The sequence below is a fragment of the Culex quinquefasciatus genome, chromosome 3 (assembly GCF_015732765.1).
Source record: "Culex quinquefasciatus strain JHB chromosome 3, VPISU_Cqui_1.0_pri_paternal, whole genome shotgun sequence".
NCBI lineage: Eukaryota > Metazoa > Arthropoda > Insecta > Diptera > Culicidae > Culex > Culex quinquefasciatus.
The window spans coordinates 57,099,425-57,112,396 of NC_051863.1; the positions used below are offsets into that span (position 1 = coordinate 57,099,425).

The 12,972-nt window shown below is 39.7% G+C and overlaps 2 protein-coding genes across 2 annotated transcripts; one reads left to right on the forward strand and one right to left on the reverse strand.

Annotated features, from left to right (window-relative positions):
* Nucleotides 1-1,956: 1,956 nt before the first annotated feature.
* On the reverse strand, nucleotides 1,957-3,074 carry LOC6039687. The gene is made up of 2 exons (XM_001849193.2): nucleotides 2,445-3,074; nucleotides 1,957-2,381 (listed from the first exon to the last, which is right to left on the reverse strand). Exons 1-2 carry the CDS (start codon nucleotides 2,991-2,993, stop codon nucleotides 2,202-2,204), a joined length of 729 nt encoding a protein of 242 aa, XP_001849245.2. The 5' UTR covers nucleotides 2,994-3,074; the 3' UTR covers nucleotides 1,957-2,201.
* Nucleotides 3,075-6,091: 3,017 nt separating this feature from the next.
* On the forward strand, nucleotides 6,092-7,033 carry LOC6039686. Its single transcript, XM_001849192.2, has 2 exons — nucleotides 6,092-6,742; nucleotides 6,803-7,033. Exons 1-2 carry the CDS (start codon nucleotides 6,104-6,106, stop codon nucleotides 7,001-7,003), a joined length of 840 nt encoding a protein of 279 aa, XP_001849244.2. The 5' UTR covers nucleotides 6,092-6,103; the 3' UTR covers nucleotides 7,004-7,033.
* Nucleotides 7,034-12,972: the final 5,939 nt, after the last annotated feature.

The window sequence follows — 12,972 nt, forward strand, 5'->3', positions numbered from 1 at the left end:
ATTGTTGAGGACTATGGAGAAAAAATAGGTACACGGAAAACAAAATTGCCGATTTTTTAATTAACATTTTTTCACAGAAACTCAATTTCAAAAAATGTTAAAAAATAAATAAAATCAAAACTAATATTTTAAATGAGCGTAATATTCAATGTTTGGCACTTTTAAAATGTTAGTCTTGGTTTAAAAAATTTCAAAATATTTTTTTCGAAAAGATCGGAAAATTTCACGAATGTTTCATGTTTTAACATTGAAAATCGGACCACTAGTTGCTGAGATATCGACATTAGAAAATGGTGGGCTGTTTGGGTGAGACTTAAAAAACTTCAATTTTCGTGTTTCTTTTTGATTAAGTCGCTGTATCTCAACAACCAGATGTCCAATCTTCAATGTTTCTTAGACAATTTCATAGCAAATTTTCTGAACTTTTCAATAAAAATATTTTCGGAAATGGTCACTCTTGGTCACTATTTTTAAAAATCGTAAAACTGCAAATATTTCGCTAAAATCAAACTTTTGGTGGCTATATCTTGAAAACAGAGCCTTTTATCAAAAAATCTGTAAAGTACTTTATGATTGGAAAATCAATTTTACATTAAAAAATTACGTCAGATTTGTTTTTGCATGAAATTTCGATTTTTTCCAAAAATCACTATTTTTTCAAAATTTAAAGCTCGGCGGCAGGTTTTTTGACCATGTTTTTCTATGGTTCAAAAGTTGCGGGTTTTTGTCCCCTAAAATATATCAAAAAATCTCGAAAAAAAATGCGTATTTTGAGAAATTGAGTTTTTGTGAAAAAAATGGTAATTAAAAAAACGGCAATTTTTTCCGTGTATCTATTTTTTTCTCAATACCTACAACTTTGCCGAAGACACCAAATTGATCAGAAAATTCATTCAAAAGTTACAATTATTCGAATATTTACGTACCATTTTTATGGACAGCTGCCAAAATTGTATGGAGACTTGTATGGGTGAACCAATGACACAAAATAGCTTCATTGGTCATAGGCCCCCACAAAGTTTGAGTCAAATAAAAAAATACAAAAAATAAAAATGGTTGAAATCGGCCGATTCCATAGAGAGTTGCTCACTTGTATTGCAATAAAACGATGCACAATGTTTTCATTAGATAGTGAGAATTTATGGACAACGTTTGATTCAAAGGAAAAAAAGATAATTAAAAATACAAAATAAACCTGTAATACAGTTTGTTTTATGAAAATTATCTGATTTGAGAGATATTCAAAAATAAGTTTGAGGGGTTTACATTAACTGGTCAAAAATACGTACTAAACACGAATGGACTGGAATGGAATCATTCAAAGTACCTCAAGAAGTAAATTTCAAAACATTTCGAACGTTTTAGAAGTTAGTTACCAGTCAATCGTTTTAAAAACGTTGATAGACAGGAATATTTCAATACTCTTAAAATATCATTGGAAATGGTTTTGGAAATATCTAAACATCGAAACAAATAAACTAGCAAATCAGTTTAACTATATTTTTAATGAGGGCATCATTACACTTTTATATGGCCTAATTTCACCACCTCTATGAGAGCGTAGTAAAATAATAATTGCTTAGGTTTTGGTGTGCCTCAATCTAAAAAATAATTGTAATATTCTCGGATGAAGATTATACGGGAAGGAATGTATACCCTGTAAAAAACTGTTCCTTAAGTTGTAGTTCTCACCCTGCCCGACACCGGAGGACGGACGGACCCCCACATGCAGATTAATCATACATTTCCCCGTACCCTAGCATTTCCTAGTCGTTGCGGACCATAACTTTGCCACGGAGTTGGAAACGAACTCGGAGATCGATATCTGGCCGGGCCCCAAGTTGGTGACCGCCCACTATATGAGCTCTCTGCGCGCTTGGCCACGCGACTTCGGTAGGCTTGTGCGGAGTCCATCGCCTGGACGGTGAAATTGATTTTTAATTGATACTAATTAAATCTACAGATCGATAAAATATGATATATTATGCAAATTTACTCTCACGCATTTGTTGTTTTGCCACGTTTGGATCGTGGGGGTTATAAACACTGTTGTGCAACGGGGTCTTCCACGATTGGCGAGTGAAATTGTGGTGGTAATTGCTAGTTTCAAGAAAGATGGAATGCAAACGATTGTAGTGGTTCTTTTTTTTTGTTTTGTTGAAATTTTAGAAGAAAAAAAATTGTTGATGATTTTTACTTATTTAACACGTAGAAACACTGTTCCGCACTGCTTGAATGGCATCCTGAATGTCAATCGACAGCAAGGTGGCACATTGCTTGTTGATGGCAATTCCAGGATTAGCATAGTACGGATAAATGCCTTGAAGATTGTTCAGCGCTCCAATCAAAACGGAGTACTCGTTCGGCCATGCATTCAATATCTGAAAAGGTATGCAAATCGCTATGATTTCATGGAATACAAGTCAGAAACATTAAGAACTTACCACTAAGGTACAGTTAAACGATCCTACTGAGCAGTAACTCAGCTGTTTAATACCGGCGTCCACCATGTTGTTCGCACTGTTCAGCGAAAACTGCGCTACTTTTGCGATTTTCTCAACAAACGGAACATTGGCCAGCAGACAGTCGGCAAACCGTCCCACGGAGATTCTCGGTTGCATCAAGTTGGCAGCCATCTGCTTGGCACACTCACTGTACTGCTTCTGGCCGTAGAAGTCGTACATCGCTGCCAGAACTCCGCTCACGATGGTTTGGGCCGGGATCATCACACTGTTGGTCACCGTTTGACGGAACTGGGCAATCAAGCCTTCAACGTAGTTTCTGAATCCGACCGGACTAAGCTGGGTGCTCGTCAGACTCACGAAAGGATACTGGGACCGGATGTCGACGAGTGAGCGGTTTACGTGCTCGGATAGCCCATCGTAGGCGTTCTGGATGATCTGTTGCTGTTGGTTCAGCGCTTGACTCAATGCGTTGGAAGCGTTGTTCAGCTGGGCCAGCCCGGTTTGGATGGATGCGTAGTTGGCGTCCATCAGGGTGAACTAATCGGCGGCGTAGGCTGATTGGGACAGAATGGCAAGGGACACTAGCAGGAGGTTGGTGTTTTTCATGATGATAACGATCCTATCTCATACTACAATTCCAATTGTTGTTACTCTTTATATATCGTTTTGTGTGAATGATGAATAAGCTATCGAGCTACTCAGCTGATGGTGGTAAACATTTGTTCAACGTTACGTTGGTCAATATTCACTGCCTGGTTGGTCAATGTTGTCATTAGTCATATTGGTAATGTCTGTTACATAACCACCGGCACCTTTTTTGATGAATTTAATGGACGAACCAAATCTAAAAAAATTAATCGATGATTACGAAATTACAGGCAATTTTACTGTTTTTTTTTTTTTTTTTTTTTTCTTTTTTGCATTTTATATTTATTGAAATTTTGGGTATCAAAATCAAACAATAGGTGCGATACTAAAAACTATAAAGCTCATCACATCACTTATTCCTCACAAATTTGGCTTGTTCTTCGGTCACTCGTACTGATCGCGGTACTTTCGTCTTCTCGGGAGAAGAATCAGATTCTTTCCCTTCAGACTTCTTCTTCAAAAGCAGTCGCTGGGAACGGAGCCGTTTCTTAGAGATCGACCTTCCCTGTTCACTCCAGTCGTCGCATTCATCATTTAACTTCGGCACCGGCGCATCCGGGATGTCGTCACTGGAACCAAAAGGCAGCTCATTGAGCGACAAATCCGGATCCGGTTGATCTTCTTCCCGTTTTTCAGCTTCCTCTTGGACTTCGAGTGGGCTGGCTTGGTGAGATGGTTGACTTTGACCCTGGTTCTTCATCGCATCCGCGTACGATGGCGTCTTGGATCCGGAAGCTTGACTTCCTCCGGAAACCCGTTTGGGACAATCCACCTTGAGGTGCCCATGTCTTTCGAGATTTCCATGTGCACTCCACGCACTCCGTTCAGGATTGGAAATCCTGTGTCTGGTCCATATCGTTCGCGAACCGTTTGATGAATTTTCCCGTATTTGCTGAAGACGTTGATGACGTGTTTATTTTCAACCTCAACTGGTAGTCCGAACAAACGCACGTACCGGAAGTTCCCTTGGGCTGAAGCGAATGACACTTTGACCGTTTCATTGTTCCCATAGACAAAAGTATCGCCTGCGGAACACGCGAGCAACGCAGTCTTGAACAACTCCTCAGACTTGAATTTCACGTAAATGCAATGTTCTCGGGGAGCCCGGAACATCGCAATTAGTAAATCTGGAGACCAATTCTGCTTCCGAAGGAAGCTGAAAATTTCACCATCCGTCGGCATCTTCGACGTTGCCGGGAACATAACCTTCACACAGTTTGTGTGGACACTTTGCGATTCCATTGTGCGATTCACTAACTCAAGGTCACCAAACAAAGCACGGTTAACAGTAGATCGATTTCTAAGCACTGGAGCAAACAATACGTCTGATCCCTCAAGCTGGTGAGGACGAACTGCTGTTAAGTCTTAATTTTCCTTAATTGTTTATGATCAGTATACGGAGAAAAATGAATGGAAATTTTAAACTTATTTTTAGGTTCTCAATACAGTGGACTCTCTCGTTGTCGATATTGAAGGGACTGTCGAGAGCGGGAGTTATCAAATTATAGAACGAAAAATCAAAACAATCTATTTGAAGGGACTGACATATTTATTGACAGCTGGAGCAATATTGATATTGAGAAGATCGCCAGCCAGAGAGTCTACTGCTTGGTCTACTGTATAATCACAAACAACAGACGTTTTGGGTCGACTACCACCTTATGTAAATACATGTAACGGTTTCACCAAGAATCATCGTCTAAAAATAGGCAACATCCTATCTCGTCCGGCAAAATGAATTTGATAAAGAAGTCGGTTTCGATGCAGAAAAAGTGGAAAACTTGGTCTAAGGAAGCGTTCTTTTATTACGTAACGCAGTTGGTGTAGAGGGGGGCTCGGAGGCCATGTTACGCATACATTTTTTTAAAATTTGTATGGAAATTTTGTTTCGAAGGGGGGAGTTGGGTTCTAAAAATCCGATGTTTTGCGTTACGTATTAAAAGAACGCCCCTAAAAATACCGACGCCATTGCGGTTTTGCAGCGCGACTGTGTTTCAAATGTAGGTGGTGTCAAAATGAGGTTATTTGCCTAAAATCGTATGCCTTTCTGCTGGAGTGAAGAACAAATTCGCTTATTTCTCATGATTCCCTGCATCAATCTTAATTAAACTGGTTGCAAAAGATGTGAAAAATTGTTTGCTTTCAAATAATGAACATCAATTTTTGGGCGAGCAAAAGTTTGTGATTTTTTTTTAAAAACATGTTTTGGAACACGAAAAAATGAGTTTCCCCGTATATATCAAATATATTAAATATATATTAAATTTTTTTTATTGATTTTTGACAGACTATCTTGCCAAATAGTCCAAATTACTATCTTTTTCTAAATTTAAAGTTTTCTCATAGAAAAATCAAACAAATATTGGAAAGTTGTACACCAAAGTGTTGGAAGTATTTATTCTGATCCGAATCCGGCATAAGTTTTATGAAGGAAAAAACTATTTTTTTCAAAAAATCATAGGTTTACGCTATTTGTTTATAGGTGGCGACATGTATCTTTTATCCCCTTATGCGGCTTCTGCGAAGGTTGTGGTGCACTGTAATCTACATTCAGGCTTATTCTTGCAAGTGGCAATAGACTACGAGATGGCGTTAGTGTATCACCCGCCATGGTTTTACACACGATTTTCAAATTATTTTGTTCTAGCTGCTACGTCTGTTTTCTGTGATAACATGGGCGTTTGTTCACGATTTTCGGAAGTAATATTTCTCCGTGTAATTATTTAGGAAGTACTCTAGACGATTGTTTCGAACAATATTTGAGTGAAAGCATTTGGAATAATTCAGTCACTATTTTATTATTTGAATAACATTGCATGACTAGCGTTCATGTCCGATCTCTAGGCAAACTAATTACCATATTTCCATTCTCAATAACTACTTCAATTATATCATGTCTGCTTTCAACTGTTTAAACAAAGTCGCTCAATTCACAACTAGTATAAGTACGTGAAACCGCAGATGAACCTAACAAACAGACCAAAACCACCATGGGAAAGTGCAACCTCCAAACGATAGTTCTGCTCGCATTCGCAACGATGCCGCTACTGATCCAGGCCTTCGATTGGTTCTCGCTAACGCAAGCCAGTTACGCCGCAATCCAATCGGGACTAGCTCAGCTGAACAACGCTTCCGTGGTCATCAACGGAACCATCAATACCCAGGCGAACCTGGCATCGGCTGCAATTTCCGACCTGCAGCAACACATGACCAAGGGTCTGACGGATCTGCAGGCCCGTTTCCCAAATCAGAACATCAACATTGGCAACATGTTGAACGGGTTCAATTGGTTCACCGGAGAAGTGCCCCAGGTGCTGGCCGAGTTCCGCCAAACCATCACGGATGACGTGATGGCACCGTCTCAGGTCGTCGTCCAGAACATCCTGAACGCGATGACCGAGTTCTTCTTGTCACCGAAACGTGCCTGTGCCCAGCAGCACGCGCAGAACTTGGTGCAGCCGAGGATTTCCGTGGGTCGGTTGGCGCAGTGCTTCCGCGAGGACATGCAGTTTACCGATAAACCAACCGCGGGAACGCAAATGTTGATGAACGACGGCAAGGCCATTTCGGATGTGATTCTAGGCCAGTTGAAGTACTGCTCGCCGGGATCGAGCAACTGTACCGCCGCGGTAAGCAAGCTTTCTTTAGTGAAAATCTAAAATTATAAAATTATCATTCATTGCTTTCAGTTTTTCAACGGACTTCCCAACCTAATGCAAACAGCCACATGGGCCGTCGCAAATTTACAAGGTTTTCCAAGGTTCTGGACGCAGGCTGGCGTTCCTTTCAATCAGAATTGTGCCGCTGCCATCGGTGCCGACATACAGGATGCCATCCAGGGTATTCGGAGTAGTATTGCCAGATGTTCATGTTCAGGCTGTTTTAAATAAAATATTCAAGTCACTTCCGACCGTTAGTAATTTGTCATCGTTTGTCCTTTGCTCTATAACTCCCCGCCTAATGAGGTGAAACAGCCTCACTCAATTTCTCTAATGATACCTTTTGTTAATTACCGTGATCAACCTATTAAATAATAAATTACTCTAAAGCTCATATCCTCTAACAAATCAGCTTTCATCATCGATCGAAAGGAATGTCCTTCAAGGTAGCTCTGATCAACGACACCGTAATGACCGATCCAATTCCGCTAATACACCTTGATGGACTATCGAAGGGAAGACACAACCCACACCTCGACCCCACCCGTAGGATATTTAAACAGACACAAACCAGGCGCTAATAATTGCACGCGTTTGCGGTAAATGGATCCCAGCCGTAAAGGCCTTTGAACATAACCTATTTGCCGTTGGTTGGATACGAGAAGCCTAGCGTGCGCATGGGGGCCGCGTGATTTAATGGGTAGCTATTACTGATAAAAATCAGCAGTTTTGTTTGAGCAGTGTGTTTATAATGTTGCCGCGCCACCACCGCAATCTTATTTTTTTCTCCACCGCAATCTTAGCGCGTGCTAAAACCTGACACCGTGTAAAGTGTTGAGCAAGCTTTATTTTATGCTGCATATTTATGTTGTTTTGGATGAAATATTCAACAATCATTTCTCTAACATCTATTTATTCTGCCTGCGAGTTTAATTTTTTTCAGTTTTCCAAAGTCTATGAAGAAGTGATTGCTTAACTGAAACTGAAAAAACTTAATCGATCAAAATTCAATCTGTCAAAATAGTTTTATTGTTTTGTATGTATTTTAAATTAAAATTAATTGGTTCAACATTTTTCAGTAAATCGTGTGTACTTGAGAAATCGTTACTAAGAAGTATTATATTGTCGCCGTCGTGCTAACTTGTCGTACGTGCATTTTGGGCCAAATTGAGTTAAGAACGCCATTTTGTGCAACTCACAATGCTTCACCTTTTGACCTTCACAGATCCCCAAAATTCGATTTCAATCCTGAGATATTCAACGAAATCCGAAAAAACTCCGTGCATTTTTGTCACTTTACATATGAAAGTAGTTTCAATCTTGTCGTGCTATCTTGTCACTCCCTGAAAATTGATGTAAGTGCGACAACTGGCCAAACGGATTTCAAGTCAGAACGCGTTTGACGCAAGTAAAAGTTAGACTACCGTGAACATTTGTAATGATAACTGGGGACTCCAGTAACCAACTTCAACCAAACTTCGGGATAATGAACATAATGGTCAGCCAAACAAAACGTGTTTTTTATTGTTTACATTGCGTGTTTTGTTTTTGTTTATTCAAGGTCATACATTAAAATGCGTTTTTCTCGGAACGTCGAAATGGCGGCTGCGACAAGATAGCACGAAGACGTCGATATTTTAATTATTGTTTAGAAACATGATCGTATATTACAAATCAACAATTTGTAATTAAAAGTTACAAAAAAGTTACGAGATTATATTTGTAATTGTAATTCTTAATTACAATAAAGCACAAATCCTTGTAATACTGAATTACAAAAAAGCCTGCAATCTTTTGGAACTCTCTATGTAACCGGTTTAGAAATTCGCATGCAATAATTTCATTACGTTTGGGACAACAGGTTACGTCGTTTCGGCGTGTTATTCTTCTGAAGAAAATCCCCTACTAAAAATGGCTTGATAACTGGTATACTGGCTGAGAATAACTTCCAATTGCGAGCGGTCGAAGCCAAATACATTTTTCATTCGATTTTTGCCTTCCTCACTGAGGTAAGACTATGATTCTGTTCTAAAAATGCAATTTTTAAAAGCACTTCGTAGACGCACCTTCATTTATACATATCGACTCAGAATCGAAAACTGAACAAATGTCTGTGTGTATGTATGTATGTAACTAACAGACTAGTTTTTCGGAACTTGCAGAATCGATTCAACCCAAACCGATTGCATTCACAGTAAAAAAATCTGTGTAAAATCGCATGCAAAAGCATACACATCACCTTTGTGATTTTTTCAGATTTTTTTTCTTCGGTACATGCTTTTTGTGTACACGTTTTCTCATACAATATTACATGCTTTTGCTAACAAAGGTGATGTGCATGTTTTTGCATGCGATATTACCATCGGATTTTTTGCTGTGTTCGACTTGGTTTAGGGTCCCGTGTATTGAGTTTTATACAGATTGAAGTATCTATAAGTAATTCAAAAGCAATGCATAGAAATGTGGTTTCTCATATATTCGGATGTTAGAAAAGTGACCAACCATCAAATTATTCTCCCCATCTCTAACTTGGAAATCAACCTTCATTTTTTATGTTAACACAAATATCAAAGTGGCAGGGGGGTCAGAATTGAAAAAAATATACAACTGATTTTAAAACAATCATTGAATATAAATATTTCAAAATCTTATTGTTTACTATTTCTCTTCAAAAATCAGCAAATCATCGTTATGGTGCTAACTTGTCGTATGTCGATGTTGGGCCAAATTGAGTTAAGAACGCTATTTTGTGCAGCTCACCATACCATGCCTTACCTTTTGACCTTCACAGATCCTCAAAATTCGATTTCAATCCTGAGATATTCAATAAAACCCGAAAAAAAAAACACTTTTCATATGAAAGAAGTTTCAATCTTGTCGTGCTTGTTATATCTTAACACAGAAACTGAAAACTGATGTAAGTGCGACAATTGGCCAAAAGAATTTCAGGTCAGAACGCGTTTGAAACAGGAACGAGAACGAAACTTCGGGGCAATGCACGGGTTGGTCAAACAAAAACAAAACGTGTTTGTTATTGTTTACAAAGGAACATGGCGTTTACATCGGGCTGCCATCTGGTTTTTTTAAGTGCAAAAGTGGCTTAGTCATCGTCTAAAAATAGACGCCTTCCTATCTCGCCCAGAAAAATAAAGTCGATAAAGTAGTAGGTTTCGTTGGAAAACGTGGTCTAAAAATAGCTTTTTGACAGAAATGATCCTACTTGACAGCTTGTTTCAAGGGGGTCATTGTTGATCAATCGAAAAAAAATGTTGTCTTGTCAATTTATTTTTTTGCATTTAAGGTGAAGCCGTTGATTATTTTCGAAGAAAATTGATCATCACTATAAAATATTCTGTATTAAATTCAATTCAACGAATTTCAGCACCAAAAGGAATCAGCATGTGCCGGTTGTTGCCTTCTTGAACCCACTGAAGGAATTTTTGATCTAAATCAATTGTGCTTCAAAATTTATATAATTTTGTGACACAGTCATTGACGTCCTAGTTGGCAATCATTGATTAATGACGATTTCCATAACTTTACAAGGAAAGGGATAATTGTTACCAAAAGGAATCAGCATGTGTAGGGCACTATTCTAAACAACTTGTTGAAGGAATTTTGTCAAAATATTGAAAGCGACGCAAAATTTGTATCTTTGAACGAAAAATCATGACAATGATGGAAGTCTTCACGTTAAAAGAAAAAAAGTGATCACAAATGGTTTTTAATCGTGTTTTTTACCGCAGTACATGACAATTTACATAGAGCTTGTTGTTGTTGTTGTTGTTGTTTTATTATAGAGGTTTTACACTCCACGTGCATTTGCCTCTTATTTACATAGAGCTTTAGGAACCTACTTTTGAAAGCCAGAGTTGGAGTTGTTTGAAATTTGACTCGGCTGCGCAGCTCCGCTTTTTCGAAGGATTTCAAAATAACAATTAAAATTCAACTTTAAAATCTGTCCAACTATCCTTTCAAAATTAACCGACTGTGAAATAAATTTGGTATTGGTGATAACAGGAAAGCATTCCATTTTAGTTATAATTTTCATTATGAAATTCATTACAAATCCGTATTATACGAAAAAATCTGTACAAAAACTCGACCGGGCTTTTTAAGAAAGTGTTGTAAACCTTTTTGTATTATTTTGATCAACAAAAATCAAAATCTATCTGCTTGAGTTATTTGCCAGTAGCAGTGTACCAAATCAGACGACGATGCCGACTGCGGTCTCTAATCATACTCATTAGAGGGTACAAACGACCAGTCGTCAGCCCCGCCAAGATTCGTCCGCGAGTCCTTCTCAATGCTACAAGGTGCCTGAGGTGGCCCACCACCGTCGTCGTCGGTGGCGAGGTGTTTACGCGCGCGAGGAGTTGATTTTGTCGGGCTGTAAAAGGAGCTGTAATTGTGGTGTTTAATAAATTTCAGAACATTATAACGGCCCGATTGAAACGGGTAATTGACGGCCGATACGGCCAGCAAGGGGGTGGTAAAAGGGGTCGAGGAGGATATGGCCATTTTAGCACCAGCACCAACCAACGGCTGATATCATTACAACTCTGGTGTTCAGTCAGTTGAGTTAGTTGCTGGTTTTGTCTGGCAGCCTTGACGAAAACGAGTCGAAAATCGTTACCCTTCTCAGGATGTGGGCTATCTAAATTAATTTCTTGTAATTATACACCAAAAATCGACATTTCGAATTAACACGCAATGTTCAGTGGGTCAGCAGCGTAGTTGGTGTGACTTGGCACAGGGAAAAACGTCGAGTGCTAACGAAGGTGTGATAGCGATTTAAGCAAATTAAGTGGTAAAATCGATGTGAACTCGTTGGTTGCAGTGTTTTTGCGTGTGTTTGCTTCCAACAGTAATCAATCTTGCAGCCTTATGTGGGTCATGCAAATTGCAGATTCGATTGTATGTGTCGTAAAAATGAGGGATACTTAGTTGTTCTTTTAATTTATATCTGGTCTTCTTTCAATCTTCAATTTTTAAACCAACATTACGTCCAAAGCAAACCATCAGCAAAACTGCTTCGAACCTTCTGTGAATATAGCCCCACGCCAACTGACCTCACGACTTAATTGCTTGTGACTTAATTTAATCGAAAATGTAAACGCCTCTGCTGCCTCCGCATGTCCACATCGGAAACCGTTTTGACCGCCAGGGAACTCCCAGCGCGAGTCACTTCTGTGCCCTCAAGACCCCCTCTCTTCAAATCTCACCTATTTTCCCCGTATTTTTGCTCCAATCTGCTCCAGCCACCTTCTTCCTCCTTCGTCTAAATTTGGTCTTAAACGAGACCACCTAATGTCATTTCTTCCTGCCGCTGTTACCTCCAGCACTCCGGCGACCCTCAACCCGGGTTGGTTTCAACGAACGAACCCATTATTCAAGTTTTGGATAAAAAGTTGCTACAGATATCCGCATTTGTCCGTTACGTTTGGAACTGGTGGTCCAGAGAGACATTCCGTAGATAACTCGGAGGAAGACGCCAGCTAGGGGTGTCAAGACTAGTAAGTCAAGGTCCTAAGGTAAAAGGTTGGCGTCATTTGGTGTTCTTTTTCTGTTTTTCTTTCCAACCTTCCCATTTAACGACCTCGAAGCCAAACCTTTAACCTACTCCTTGGAGGACCATACCTTAGGGAGGTCCCCTCCCTTGAATATGGCCCCCTCAGGGTGGCACGGTGTGACGTCACGCTGCTAAATGGCACTAGGCGCTGCTGGGCCCTGTGGGTCTGTCATTGAGGGCCCACGAGGTGCGGCCAGCGACTTTCGGGGTTGGAAGCTGATTTGAAATTATGTTGTTAGAGCACGCTCTCGATGATTGATTGATGGTGGTTGTGCTTTGATTTCGTTTTGCGTGTCTTCTCCACCGGTGTAACTTCTACCCCTGTTGTTGGGTTTGCTTCTGGTGAGATGGCGTCATGGCGCAATTGTTAGGCCACCAGTGAAAAGAAGGGGGAAATTAGGATCAAAACCACTTACATTTCAATTGGGGCTGGGAACGGGTTTTGACAGTCGGGTTTGCGGGTATCTGAGCAGCGTTAAAGAATAATATGCTTATTAGAGCGATCGTAACGAAAGAGTCCAATTATTGTGATCTCCGCTGGGTTCAATGAAGGTCTCAGATCGGTTGCACTATTGAGCAGCGCCTTTGTATCTACATAATCTGGGTAGGTAACACAGTAGAAGTTTAG